The 15,000-nt window shown below is 39.5% G+C and overlaps 1 protein-coding gene across 17 annotated transcripts in view; it reads left to right on the top strand.

The window, feature by feature from the left end:
• Positions 1 to 15,000, top strand: part of GTDC1 (glycosyltransferase like domain containing 1) — a 201,022-nt gene that overhangs the window by 141,784 nt on the left and 44,238 nt on the right. For all 17 annotated transcript variants that reach the window (XR_006018285.1, XR_006018284.1, XM_042041577.1 and 14 more), the window contains one exon: positions 13,315 to 13,424. Coding sequence is in view for 15 of the 17 variants with exons in the window: in XM_042041577.1 (XP_041897511.1) it covers positions 13,315 to 13,424 (110 nt within the window). In the remaining 2 variants the exon portion in view is untranslated. The remainder of the gene's footprint in view (positions 1 to 13,314; positions 13,425 to 15,000) is intronic.

Genomic DNA, 15,000 nt, shown 5'->3' on the forward strand with positions numbered 1-15,000 from the left:
CCTTATGCTTTTTCTTTTTCCCTGTGTGTTCTGTATCATCTAAGCAGTTAAAGATTTGGTAAGAGAAAGTTGACAGAAATCAATTCTTCTTGCCCTAATTGCATGGGTGTGATAAAAGATCACATGGGGAATCTGCAAGAATTTACACACACATGCAAACAAATAGCTGCTGTCAATTCACATGGAAGATCAGATAAGGCCATTATCTTATAACAAACCTACCAGTGTGTGACAAGAGCGTGGGGAAGGATATGGGGCAGGAGATATGGGAACAGGAGGAACAGTGGTGGAAGTCATGATGAGTAAATTCAGAAGGAAGAAAAAAAAAACCCCATATCTAGATTGTAAAAATTATCTAAAGATTTCTGGTCTAAGGGAAACCGGTGTGTTCAGAGATAGTCCTGTGCCCAGTTATCTGGTTTTAATGTAGAGTATCATGAAGAAATGAGTGCATGGAGGACAGGTTGTGCTGTACCAACTTGTGGCTGCCCAACATGAGGCTCTGGTCCACTTCACTAGCAGGAAGTGCCTGGAAAGGGCTTGTCCCAGATGGGGACAAGAAGTGTTGTGCCTTCTGTGATGGGGCAGCTCTTCATCAGTGAGCTGAGCACAAGTCCTCTGCAAGCTGCAAGAGAGAGAAGCCTGGAAAGGGATTTTTAAAAGTATTTTGTATTTATTTTATAAATATATAATATATATTATTGTCTTGGGGTGACTTTATGATGTGTATCGCATATCGCTGCCCTATGCCCAGAAATTAACTTTGTGCCTTTCTATGCCTCTAAACTGAGCCTGAGAGGGGGGAGGACAAAACTGAGAAAAACTTTTTCAAAGCAGTTTGCAGCTTGTTCAAGGTCACACAGAGATAGGGACTCTTTTTCAGCTGTGGCAGGAGAGCAAGAGGGAAGGGAAGCACCCTGCTTGCTTTTCTTTCCAGCCAGCTTTCGGCAGTTTTTTTCCTCAGCTCCTTTTCCTCCGGAGAGTTGAACTTTTGTTTTCCTGGGACTTTGTTTTTTTCCTTTTCTCTTTGCTGGATGGTTTCAACATCAGAATACATTGGGACGACTTTCCACTGAGGCCTTGGCTCTGGAGGTGGGCCCACCACCCCATCCCAGCTCCAAGGAGGGGGAGAGAGAGATCTACGGAAGGACTCTGAATTTTCCCCCAGGTTTCTCTCAGCAGAGCGGGAGGTTTTATCATTTAGCATTATTATCCTTTTCCTGTGTGTTTGTTAAATAAATAGTTTTTTATCTCTTTCACTTTCCTCCAAGGAAAATTCATTTTTCCCGAACCTGGTGGGGGAGGGGTGGTTGTAGCCTGCCTTCTCTCAGAGGATGTATTTCTAAATTTGGCCAAACCGGAACAATTATAGTAGATAATTAATATATAGCATATTTTTTGTATATACATTAAAAACAAGTATTGAATTGCAACTTGTTCCTCTTGGCAGCACAATACAAGATCTGTAGTCACTGTTTGAACTCATGATTGAAAACTATTTCCTATGGAGACACTTGAGAATACAGTGACTCGTATTTTCCTCACAGTGTTGAATATTTTGGACCAAAGCTTATCCCATCAAGATGCAGGTGTGCCAAGACAGCAAAACAGGACAGAAATCCATCTAGAAATCACCTTTGAGTACCCAGAAATGCCATTAGGCTCAACAGGCATCCTCAATGTTGTGAACAGCCTGCAGAGAACAAGTAGATGCAGTGAATAAATAGGGCAGACTGAAGACAAAGGCTTAAAATACAAGTGTTTGTACAGTGCTAACTAGAAGGTACCAGGTGGGATAAAAAGCCCATAGAATGTAAAATAATGAGTTCAAAATGGGAACTTTTGAGTAGTGCCTACGAAAACGACGGTCACCGGAGCAGTGATGCTGATGGCATGTGGTGGATGAATCTCTGCCCTGAACATGTGGACACATTCATGTAGAGGCTGGCACCCTTCCTTTTTGCATTCTTGAAAACAGTCTAACTTCACATTCATGCAAGCTGGAGTTAAGTTTGGGAGCAGATACTGCTTCTTTAGAGTCACTGAGTGATTTAGGTTGGAAAAGACCTCATGAGGATCATCAAGTCCAGCCATTCCCCCAGCACTGCCAAGCCCACCACTAAGCCATGTCCCCAAGTGCCAGATCCACATGACTTTTAAATCCCTCCAGGGATGGGGACTCAAACAAATAAATGAAAAAGTTAATGAAATACTCTCAGAAGTTCAGCCTTAAATGGAAAGGCAGTTTGGAAGTGCCCATTCTCTGGCTGTTCATGCAGTGATGTCTAATCTTGAAATGTCTTCCTGCAGCAGGGGAGTTTGGGGCACTGAGCCCTTCCAGTGGAAGATGTATTATTCCTTGATCACTGTTTTTAAGAGCTTGTAAAAAAGTCCAGCATGTGCTGAAGGTGTGAAAGTTCTGCTATAGTGGAAATCTCAGCATCAATTTTTTCCTCATTCTTACAATATGTTTTCTCAAAGGGCTATAGGCAGCTTATAGTCCAGAGGAGAAAACATCTCTAATTTTGATAACGGCAAAAAAAGATCCTTTGCATTCTTCAGCTGAGAAGCCAGATAGAATTTTGAGTACTTTGTTGTGTTTATAGTAAAGGCAGAGCCTCAAGTGTTTCAAGAGTGATAACTGGGCTTCTGAGCATCTTAGTTTCCTTCCTACCTGCTCTCTGGTTGAGATGTGGGTAACTGGAGACTCAGAAATACCATCTTGTACTTACAAACTAAACAAAAAGCTCCAGGTTTGAAAATTTTAAGACAAACACTTCATGTGAGATAGAATGGCAGGAACTAAGTGAGGGCTGTGATATTCACCTGTGAGGCACTGAGACACCGCAAGAGGAAACGGCCCCAAGTTGTGCCAGGGAGGTTTAGGTTGGGTATTAGGAAAAAAATCCTCACCCGAAGGGCTGTCAAGCTCTGGCACAGCTGCCCAGGGCAGTGGTGGAGTCCCCATCCCTGGAGGGATTTAAAAGCTGTGTGGGTGTGGCCCTTGGGGACAGGGGTTAGTGGTGGCTTTGACAGTGCTGGGGGAACGGCTGGGCTCAATGGCTTTTGGGGGCTTTTCTGGCCTAAAGGATTCTGTGATTCTCTGATCTTTTAGCTTTCCAAAAAATCGCATGTTTGCCAATCTTACAGAAAGATCCACAGAGGGCAGTGAAGGTGTTTGGGTTTGAGTGGTGTTTTTTCTCCCCTGGTTTCAATTGCCTGGGCTCCTGATGATCATCGAAACAATGTTTGCTCCGTTGGCATCAGCAGTGTACGAAAGGAGAGGGGAACTATCTCAGAAATACAAAGCTGAGATATTTTGTGATCTCTTCCCACTCAAATGTATCCTTCAAATCGCATTCCCTCAGTCGAGGGAAATAATTTCAGTTACCCTGGTCACAGCAGAAAGCAGCCCTCTTTTTGAATGCCTTTTTCATTAATGTAGATATGTTTCTGAGATGAGAAACGATGTTTCTTCTAATTATGGTTACATGTAGTTAATTTCCTTTTTTAAAAAGCTCAGTGTGAAAGGCAGTTTCCTTTAAAAAGGGAGGGGGGGGAAGAAAAAAGTGATACAGCTGATGTTCCTGTTGCCGTAGCAACAGATTTATTTATTAGGGTCTGAAATGACATGAGTTAATATACCACATACCTGCTGATCGGCAAACTCTCCTATTTCAGCTCCAGTTGACAATTAAGTCCTGGACAGCTACAGCCAGGGGTTAATGTTACTCATTAGGAGAACTAGGTCATTACTGGGAAATCAAGGCACTTAAGGCAGCATGGATAAAATACAAAATTCAACATCTCAAGGAGTGAGGGGTTTTATGTTAATTAACCTTATTTTCCTTTCATTAAAAAAAAAAATCTTTCATATATGCATATGACAGTGGATCAATTAATTGGGAAAGGAAAAAAAAAAAGAAGTAAGCTGTAGTTTACTTTCCTCTTCTAGTTGTCTTCATTTCCTTTGGAAGGGTTTCATTATTTTATGGAAAATTCTTATGTCTATATGATGAGTAAAAAGGGTATTAAAATTAAGAAGGGAATCATCATGGAAATCAGCTTTACCACAAGGGAATGAGCAAATAAAAGCCTTGGAAATGAAAATAAATAAGCTTTGCTAATACCTCACCTAAGGAGCAGAATATAAGCCCATCAGAGCTTGGAGATATTTAGAGGTACTTCTTTGCTTCTTTATTAAGCAGTTACATAGTTATTTGACCTTCAGAAACCGAAACTTTAGAGAACTAATTCAAGTTGTTGGCAAATATTCTATTTACAGGAAGCTGATCAGTGGCATAGCCAACAGTAACTCCTGTAGTTAGTAATTGGCTTCTGATTTCCAGGAAAATTAAATATATTCTCTGAAAGTTTTATTAAGATATCTGAGTGGGAGTTTTAACTTGATAAGTCATAAGTGATTTAATAAAGCTCTCCTGAAAGCCTTTATTTACTAACTTTTAGCAGGCTTCATTCTGATACTGGAGAACTTAATAGGCTGAAAAAAAAATTGTATTAAAATGATACTTATTTTTTTACTCACTGCTTCTCCAAATACACTTGGTTCTTTCACTTCTACTAAGCACTCTACTTTCTTTTCTGTATTTAAGCTCTGTGGCCCAATTCTGCTTCTTATTGCATTTAGGCCAGTTTGGTGTAAAGCCTTTCTCCATTCCTGTGAAGTCAAGGTTGAAGCAGCAACTTACCTGGGCTGCATGTAGTGATCCATTGTAGGAGCACTGTTCACTGAAACAAAAGCAAAATACAAGCCCCACAAGTGGTTTTCAGCTGCATGGGATGGTTTTACACTCTGATGCACCTGTTTTCTTAAATATAATTAAAATTTTAAATGATAGCCTGAAACCCTGCACACAGAAACTTTCCTTCAAAGCCCAGTTGGACAGGGCTTGAAGCAACGTGGTCTTGTGTCCCATGGCAGGGACAAGATGAATTCTAAAGTGCCTTCCCACCCAAACCATTCCATGATTCTGTGGTGCTGTGATTCCCTCTGTGCTATCCAGATGCTTTGGCCACTTTAGTGCCACCCTCTGGAGCCTGTTACAATAAATGCTTTCGCCGTGGTTGAAAAACTGATTTTGAGTTAATGTAAGGCTACAAGTGCATCACCTGGACAGCTGAAGAATATTTAAGTTTGGAACAGATGCATCACAGTTTGCCCTAACAGCTCCAGTAAGCTTGGTTCTCCCTTTTCTCAGGACAGGAAATTCATTTTATGTTTTTGTTTTGTTTTTTTTTTTCTCCTGTATGGTTGTGAAACCCAAGTCTTTGAGCAGAAGCACATGTGAGCAATGGGGTTGAGGAGTGCTCTCAAGGCTTTTCCACCTATGGCTCTCAAAGCAACCCTTTTCTACTCCATTCACCTAATTCGGTTTTGGCCTTTCAAACCTCATCCTTCTCTCTTAGCCAGGCTCAGTTCCCTGGGCATCTCCTCACACAAAGTCTTGTGCAGCAAATTTTCATCTCACTCTTCTCTAGTTCCTTGTCTCCATCACTTCACTCGCTGTCTCTGCAAGGAACCTTCTGCAACATATCCAAGATACAGTTTGCAGTTTTAGTAGGTAGTTTTGTGTTTGTGCTTTTTTTTTTTTCATCTTGTTCTTCATATGTTCTGGAAAACTTTGGACAGGATTCTTCTAGAAGATTATAGTCCAAGATAAGCCTCAGTTTGGGGAAACATCATAGGCAAGGACAGAAGAGGTTTTGTAATACAAAGTCCTGGGTAAACTTAGCAGATGGTGCCACCAGCCCCCTTTGTAAGTCACAGCACCCTGGACCAAAGTATGGGAATAACCTTCAAGAGACAAAAATCAAGTATTTCATAAGCAAGTGATCTAATATTCCTCCTTTTTTTCACCAGTAATAGGAGGGTTATGTTTCTTTCTTCAAAGCTCTTTTTAATTAGTTTCCTCTTCTTACTGCCCTGCAACTGTTCAACTCTCTTCTCTTTCCCTTGTTCTCCTCCCTGCTCTCCTTTTTTCCATATTTTCATGCTTTTCTTCCCCCCCTCCCTGTGTCCTCTAATCTCTGCTTTTTCTCAGCTTTGTCTGTGCAAAACCTGATTCAATGCAATGAGTGGATTCCTCATTCTGAAAGCAGTGAGATTTGGAGTTACTTTAATCTTGTTGAATAATGAGTTTCAAGCCTTGGTGCCAAGAAAGTTCCTGATTGGAAGCTTCTTCCTTGGAGATCCCAAAAGGATGAGTTATCTCGGGCACCTGAGCTAATTCCTCTTGGGGTATTACTCAGTAAAGACCAGGATGCACTTTTTGACCCAAGCAGGGCATCTGGTGGAGTTTTAAGTAGTTGCAATGGATCCATCATGGAAATCAGAGAGGGGCCACAGGGTCTTGTATGGTGGGGTCACCATTCCCAGGAAAATCTGTAGTAAAACAGTTTTTGTGTAGTAATTTATATATAAATTTATATACCTTTTCTGTTCTTTCAAGGAACCACTTGAGTAGACTGTTATCCACTTATTACTGTATTCATAACCATCTTATGTTTGCCATACATGACTTTTTTACAGTATTTTATAGTTGAATTGCAGTAGGATATGTTGTGTATGGTTAGCAGGGCTGTCAGTGTCACTCAGATATTTTATGTCATCCCAACAACAGAAAGACCTTTTCTTATGTTACCTTTGGAACACTAAAGGAAGTTAATTTTTTTTTTTTTTTTTTTTAAATAAACTCTTTGGGATAGCAGTTACAGGGTTTTGTTGCAAATTGAAATAAAATGGTTTTTGTTTTCTGTCTGAATCCTCTACTTGGGAACAGCCAGGCTGGCCAAGCTGGAGTAAAAGAAATGAAAGGCACTGGAATGAAAGTGCATTGATTTTTACACCAAGGTAACTGAGACCAAATGCTGGTCTTTGTCTTCAGAGCTTAATCTCCCTTTAGGAAATAAGCAGGAGGCTCCACGACTGATGCTGATCCTGAGGTTTCTTTGGTTAGGGGACGTGCAATAATTTATTTTGAGTTTTTTCTTCACGAGTTGTGAGGGGAGAAGAAGAATCTAAACAATAAACTCCCAAGGTTCTTTCTTGTTTCTTTTTTATGAATCTCTTGTAGATAACAGGAGATAGGAGAAAATGCTTTTCCAGCGAAAGCAAAATGCCACCCATTTTTCTCAGGCCAGCAATTTGAACAAATCAGAGGGTAAAATACACACTCCTCACAGTAAATACGTCATGGGCTCTAATAGAAAATAAAACACTGTATTTGCCAGTACTATTTGGCTGCTTTTTGCCTCTCCAGTGCCATTTTTTAATTCCTTGGCTTGCAGAGGTGTTCCGAAAGCACAGGCAAGGATCAGGACCCTTTTTTGCTTATAGGACCTACAAATTTCCAGTTAAAATTTATTCTGTAGGGTCCTTCTTCACGCAGAAACATTTTCTTCTACTTGACTCCATTTTCTGTGAACTGAGGGGGTATTAGATATTGTGGTAACTTTTGATGCTGATGATGCCAGACAATGTTTAGCGGCACAATTACAGCAAAGATATTTTGTAGAGCAGATCAGCTGAAAAAGAAAACTCACTGGATTTAACTACATATTTACAGTCTACCTCAACCTCATCCTGGAAATATAAAAAGATGGAAAAATACTGTGATAAATTTAATAAATGGAAAGCAATTAACTTTTGCTTCATGTTTGCATTTTCATAGTTACTTCTTTTTTCCCTGTTTCTTTTCTAATTGCACTTTCCTGGCAGTAATATTTCCTCTTTTGCAGTTATCATGAACATTGTTACCAGAATTTGATATTAGAATTTTAATTTTTTTTTGTCCTCCTTTTTTTTCCCCTCCTAATCTGAACATAGAAAATGTATTTGATTTAGGAAAGTCTTCTGTCCTCTGTGAAAATAATTACTAGAATGTATTTCATTTGATGTATTGAATAGGCTTGTAACATGAGTCCTCTTACTTTAAGAAGAATATTATTCTCCTCAAGTATTTACTGACTGTGATTCTCACCATATTTCTGTAAATGAAAACTCCTCTAAGACCATATCTTGCAGATGGGGAAACCTGGGCAGAGCTGTCTTGTGGGAAATCAGTGTCAGGAAAAGACCAGAATTCTGCACTTCTCTGTTTTGAAGTCCAGGTTTATCTTTTGTGGCTACTCTTCTACTTTATTTAACATTAAATAAAGTAGAAGTGTAGCCACAAAACAATAATCTTACATTATTTGATTATAATAAACCTGTATTCAAATTTTTCTGAGCTCAAAGTTTAATGTGAAATATCAAAGTGTAATACAGTGCATAGTATAATGGAGTGAAAAAAATCCCTGATATTATTCCTTAGATTAGGTTTGGATGAAGTGGAGCCTTGGTTTTAGTTCTGTAGGGTGTGTGTAGGTCTTCTATTTACCCTGTATTTATCTTTTCCTCCCTGGGTTTGGATATGCCATACTTTTTTTAGTTTTCACCAGAAATATTTATGTTTTTTATATTTTTTTCTCTTCTTGTAGTTCTTCTCCCCTTTGAATTGCTTTGCCTGTTGTGTCTGTCCTGTTTGCTGCCAAACTCACTCATTTTTTCACTTTCCCAAAACTCAGTCACCCACATCAAGGTCTGTGTCTTGGAAACATCATTTCCTTTATTTTTAACTACTGATTGTTTGCGCGTGGACTTGCCCAGCCCCTCACACGTTCTCCATGCTCTGCTCCAGCCATGCCTTTTCCATGCCTTTTCCCTGTCCCCTTCTTTTCTCCCAGGATGTCTCTTGGCTCACCAGTCCTTGATCTCCCGGATTGCTGCCCAGCTTCATCAATAGAGTGATTCTTCAGTGGCCTATTTTAACAGCTATTTTCTAGCAATCATTGTAGACAGGCAGAAATCCATCTTTTACCTCTTGCTATGTGTCCTAACAAATTTTTAAAAATATAAAATAAAGTGCTGCTTCAACTTCTGAGGATTTTGTGCCATTTCCCACCTTTGCCCATCTGACGTGCAGGTGATTTTGGGGAATGAGGAGGCAGAAGGGGATGCAGCCAGTGTGATTGGATTTAAGGCTCTGTACAAAGTGAAATATTACTGCATGCCCTCACAATTTGGGATTCTCTCCCACTGGAAATCTCCCATGCTAAGTGTCCTAAGAAGATTAAGGTCAACCCTTTTAATATTGCTTTTACCTCGGCTTACTTGTAACCCTTTCAGAATGTGTAGCACCTTAATGGTGCGACTTGATGGTCTTCAAAGTCCTTTCCAGCCTAAATGAGTCTGTCGTTCACAGAGATGCCACCACAGGGCTGTGGCTTTCACAAGCATTACATGGCCTTTATGCAATATTTTCTCAAATATTAAGACTTTCTCCCCTGCTTTTGCACTTTTTTGTAACTGATAAATGCATTAACCCCAGGTTTTAATATATTTTTAAATATATTTTTTAATAGATTGCATTTATTTTCCCCCTTTGAGCAAGTTCTGCTGCTTTTCCACAACTCTTCCACTTTCTAATTGCATTGCTAGATGTACCTTCCTCCAAATCCTAAATAACTGCCGTTATCACCATGTAGGATAAGTTTACATATACTTAAAAAATTAAACTAAAGTCAGAGAAGACCATATGGGTCTCCTACTGAATTTCACCCAAATTCAAGAGATGAATATTCATTGAATAATGTAAGGGCCAAATTCTGCTATTTCTTTTTTTTTTTTTAATAATGTGTTTCACATCACTCGTCAGGGATGTGAGTGAGAATAACTCCTGTTTAGGTGGTCTCCAAATCCTCTGCCTCCAGTCCCAGGAATGGGTAAGGCTTGAGGGCTCAGGCTGAATTCCCAAAACCCCTGAAGAGCAGGAGGGTGTTTTGGAGAATGTTGCCATTGATTGTATGGAGGAGCATCATCGTAGTCCTATGAAGTTGCTTTTTGAAATCATTTAGGCTGAAAGTGGGATGTCAAGCCATCAGTTAATCCTGACAGCATCCTTCTGTGGTGAAAAAATAATATCGTCACACCCATTTTATGAGCAGGAAATCTAAGGCAGAGATAATGGAGGTTCAGCAGTGGTGCTGCTGCTCCCACCACGCTCCCATTTCCCAGTCAGGGGCATTCCTCAAGGTTTTATATCAGGTTACAAAGGGAAGTCGCTAAATCAGGATGTACCCTGGGCCGCATCCCCCTACCTAGGTCACTAAACCTCAGCCAATTCTTAAGAGAGACTTCAGATGTCTGTCTAAAAATGTGGGTTAGACTCAATAATAAAAAAATCCTTGGTAAAAAAATGCAGCTGTGTAATATTTGAATATGGAGATTGAATGTCTCCAAGGCAGAGCTCTCGAATCTGAGTGTAGGTATGGTGTCTGTGCCTGTTTTGTGGCATTACAGCTGGAGTTTGGTCATTCTGATGTTTTCATGTTCTTAGGATGAAATTGAGAGCATCTTCATATCATGCCCAGTTCTTACTTTTCCTTTACCAGATGCATATCAAATCAAGTGAAAATACAAAAGCATTTCAAATATCTCAACTAAACAACAAAGCCAGACCCTGGAGTCACATTAGCTTGATTTTTCCCCAAACATAATATCTTAAAAGAAAAGTTTGCATTTTAATATCAGGCTTTTATACTGTTTTGCAGTTCTTCTTCAGGACATGGAGTGTATATAATTAATACTGTTTAATAAAGCTCAAAAATGCAACAGATGCAGCCAAAAGTGCACATCATTTTGAGCAGATCTTTACAGAACAGACATTCCATATTGTGTTCATCTTTTTCCACGATCACTGCTATGGCAATCTGGTGTGTTTAGCAGTTGTTGCTGAGTAAGGCAGACTGGATTGTATATGATTTTCTCCATGTCAGCCAAGAAACAGAGCTCTCTCCTTTTTGGTGCAGCAAAGGGGTGGTCTTTTACTATTTATTTCTTTCTACCAGGAGCAGCTAATACCTTTAGTATCCTGCAAGAATAATAATACACTGCAGTCTCTAGGTGCATGGGCCAGAAGGTTTCTGGAGGTCTTAACTGAAAATAAAATGGCTGTGGTGTGGAGAAGTCACAGGAACTGAAAAAATCAATTAAGATGAGCTCCCAAATAGAAAAGCTACAAGGTTCACAAAACATGTCATTAAAATCTGGGAGTATCACCTAAAAGGGAAACATTTTATACGGGAGGATGGAAGGAGGTTCACCTACAGCAGAAAACCCGCGAGAGAGGCTCCAGTGCAGAGGAAACGTTTCCCCTTTCAGCATTCCTTCTGGGTGCCAAATTTTCCTTCTGTTCTTCCCCACCTATTAAACAAAGCTGCAACTTCCAATTCCTATCAGTTTTCCTAAATATGTGCAGCTTATGTGGCTTTGCCGAGCTGTAAGGCTCCGTGTTCTCCTGCCAGCTCCTTGACAATGTGGCTCCAACAGCATCCTCCACTTTTGGCTGCCTCTGGGACCCCTGGTCTCTTCTGGAAAGCGAGAGGGAAAGCATATCCTTTGCTGGAAGGACTTTTTGTGACTGTGAAGCTGATAGCGGGGCTGTGAAGAGCTTGGAAAGATCCCTGTCAGCGTCGTGGCTGTCGAGTCTGCCGGCTCCGCGCGCGGGGATGCGCCGGTCCGTCGGGATGAGCTGAGCCAGGGTGGGCTCGTGGCATCACTTACAAAGCACCCACAAAAGCCTGTCCAGGGGAAACTGAGGCTCAGGGGAAATTCTGTCGTGAATTACACCAACTCCCAGCATTGTAGCAGTTTTCCTTGCGAGCATTCATAATGGGGATGTTCTCTTCCAGCCAAATCCGAATCCGTGCAATCCCATGTTGGCTCTTTGAGCTGGGCATTTGGAGGGAACTAAATACTGGCAAAAGTTTCTGCACAGAAGTTACCTACCAGAAACAGGTGGCTCTTTTAAGTGTGAGGATGCAGCAAACTAATAGGCAAAGATCTGGGATCTGGGATCCACTCTGCAAACCAGTGCTCGCATCCACTTCGGTTACTGGAATCGCCGTGGAAACTCCTGGTTCACAGATGTGAAACAAGTTACGAGGCTTATGCAGTTGCATTCCTCCTTATTATTGGGAACAAAACAAATTGGGAGGATGGAGGACTTCTTAAAGTGATTCTTGTCTGGCTTTATTTTAAGAAAATGCAACGAATTCTGAAGACTCATTCTTGGAGGTTTCTTAGCCTAGGGAAGTCACATTAATTATAAGATTAATTTATTTTAATTCCCTAAACCAAAAATATTGACTGAATGAGAAATTAACACATGTAGAGCTGCAGATGTCATTTGGCTTCAGATTTCCTGAATGATATAATTTTTAATCTTTCATATAGTTGTGTGAGAGACGTACAGATTTCATTCTACAAAATTACTCTGTGAAGAAAGACACCAGGACAGCTGAGATATAGATTTTTCCCTTAATACAGGAAGGAAAATGGTGGAATTTTCTAAATAATAAATAAAACCAAAATATTTTAAAGGCATATGGTGCACATCTGTTAGAATACAATAATTTAAAGCAGAGTAATTAAATGCAAGATACAATATCCACCTTAGAGTGGGGAAATTATTCAATTTTTAATAAAACTTAAGGAATTTGGGACTTTTAGATCATTTGTGATACCTTTTCAAAATTGGGGGTTTAGTTTATTTTTAGATAGCCTAACTTGCATTTCATGTCAGTGAGTGTCATACCTCATACCCATACAAACCTTTAGTGTTATCTTCACCTGAAATTATAAATAAGTACAAGTTTCTTATATTCTGTCTTAATTTTCAGTTAACTCCTTAAAACTCTAAAGGTACAAAATGCCTTGTGGGAGTTTGTTCTTTTCTTTACCTGAAGCACTGAATGGTTTGGAAGCTTTTCGTGAGTATAGCTTGGATTCGTAAAATTCCAGTTTGAGAAATTCTGTAGGTTTAGGATAAGTTTTTTATTAACCTGTTTCTCCTAAAAAAAAAAAAAAGATTAACTGTAATGGAAATCATATACATATTTTTTGGACAGGGAAAAAAACCACCCCAAAATCTTTATTTCCTACCCATTTTTTAACAGGATTTTGCCTTCAGGTGGGTGCTCAGTCCTTCTCACTTTCAGAGTTGATAATTTGAAGAGTAAACACATTGTTTGAAGACAGGGAAGAAAGAGAGAAGAATCTGATGAAACTGAGTTTTGATCCCAAGTGCTGTGTCGAGGAAAATGTTTAGCCATAAGCAAAGAGAGAAATTATTTGAATACATTTAGTCCCCAGAAACACAATTTATGAGCCATACCATTCTGATAAATAAAAAAACTCCCACAATTTCACAAGCAAATGTAAATGATGCTGAGATAAGTTCTGTTTGTTTTAAGGGAACATGACAAAGATCCTGAAACTTTCTTTAAAGTCCTGATGAAGCTGAAAGAGCAAGACCTGCCTTTCTATGTGTCCGTCCTTGGAGAGACTTTCAGTGAAATTCCAGGTACCTTTCCTTTTTTTCTTTACAAAAAGATACCATAAAGTAGATATTTACAGAAGTAGTTTTCATTTATGTATTTTTTTATCTTAGTGGCAAGAATGTGCTTAAAATCTTCCTAGTTGTGAAACTAAATAATATTGATACATTGTGAAATTAAAGTTATTAAAGATAGTAAGCATTTTTTATTTTGCTTGGCAGAGCAAGACCTTATTTATGACTTGAGGTTCAGTAATACTTCTGTATTTATTTAAATAGATAGGTGTGAGTGATTGGATGGTTCGGATAGAAAACAAAATCTTTCAGGTCAAGGTCACTCATCTGAAATCCAGACTGAGATTTTAGCAGGTGAAAACACTTAGTTCCCTCTCAAACGTGAGGTTAAGGACTGCTGTGGAGAGCTTCTGGTTTGTATCTGGCATGAAAGTGGTCATTAATCTTTAATATTTTTATACCACTCTTTTGGACGGTCCTTCCATTTCTTGGCTTCTGCAGAACCACAACTCAGTGAACAGTTTCACCTGTCTGGAAAATAAATAGATTTTATTCAGGCACAGAGCTTTGTGCCTGAGATATTATGGCAATAAAGAGAATAATCAAATCCTGTACTGGGTGCACTTGTAATAAATTAAACCTTTTGAAAATGTACATTAATGACGAGTGAGTGTCAAAATATCCGATGTTTCAGCTCTTGTGTGTTTTCCAAAGTGTAGGCTTTTATCCCTTGGCCTCATCAGTCTGTAAAAATGGACTGGGGATTAGTTTATTTGTCAGTTCTGTCATATCTGTTGCCTGCTGGACTGGTGATACATCAGTTGGTTTAGTTTTGATTTTGCCATTTTTAAGACACCAAGAAGTTGATCTGATCCAAATAACTTTTGGGTCCCCAACTGAGACACAGCTGGGTTGGAAAAAGTGGTAATAATTCAGTAGCAGGAAACTCTTCGTGTTTTCTGTCCACTTCCTTTTTAGACAGTTTTCTGAAAGCCTGTTCTTCCAGGCAAGCCTTATCACAGATCCCAAGGCAACGTTGCTTTCCAGACTGAGCACACCAGATTTCTTAGAAGGAGAAATTTCTAAGGAATATGTGACAGATAGGAATATACGATGGTGCGCTGCAGGAACAGATTCTATTGACACTCATTTTGGATGTTGTTACATATCTCATTTGTGGCTTCAGTACTTATGAATAATGTAGATCATCCTAAATTTATGCCAGTATATCAAATCTATATGCCGCACCTCTTGTCTTGTCAATTCATTCATCCTCGTGTATAAATAGAGTCTATAGAAGGGGCAACGTGGTGAAATGTGTCTCATCACCATGGATCTGATAGGGCCATGCTCATACAAATGACATATGCAGGTCATTGCTAACAAGCACCAATAAAACCTGTTGCACACACTTTATTGAAAACCTAGGTGGGAGGGGTTTTGCAGGTTTGTTTTTTTTTTTTTTAATAAATTGTTGGCACTGCGTTTCCGCTCCCTCCAATTATTATAAGTGCCACGTTTACAGTCATTGGTGACAGAAAAAGTGGATAACATGTTTCATAATTCGGCAACCATTCATTTAGTTGAG

The sequence above is a fragment of the Corvus kubaryi genome, unplaced genomic scaffold, assembly GCF_017639235.1.
Source record: "Corvus kubaryi isolate FWS band 111438036 unplaced genomic scaffold, C.kubaryi_AGA036_p1.0 37396, whole genome shotgun sequence".
NCBI lineage: Eukaryota > Metazoa > Chordata > Aves > Passeriformes > Corvidae > Corvus > Corvus kubaryi.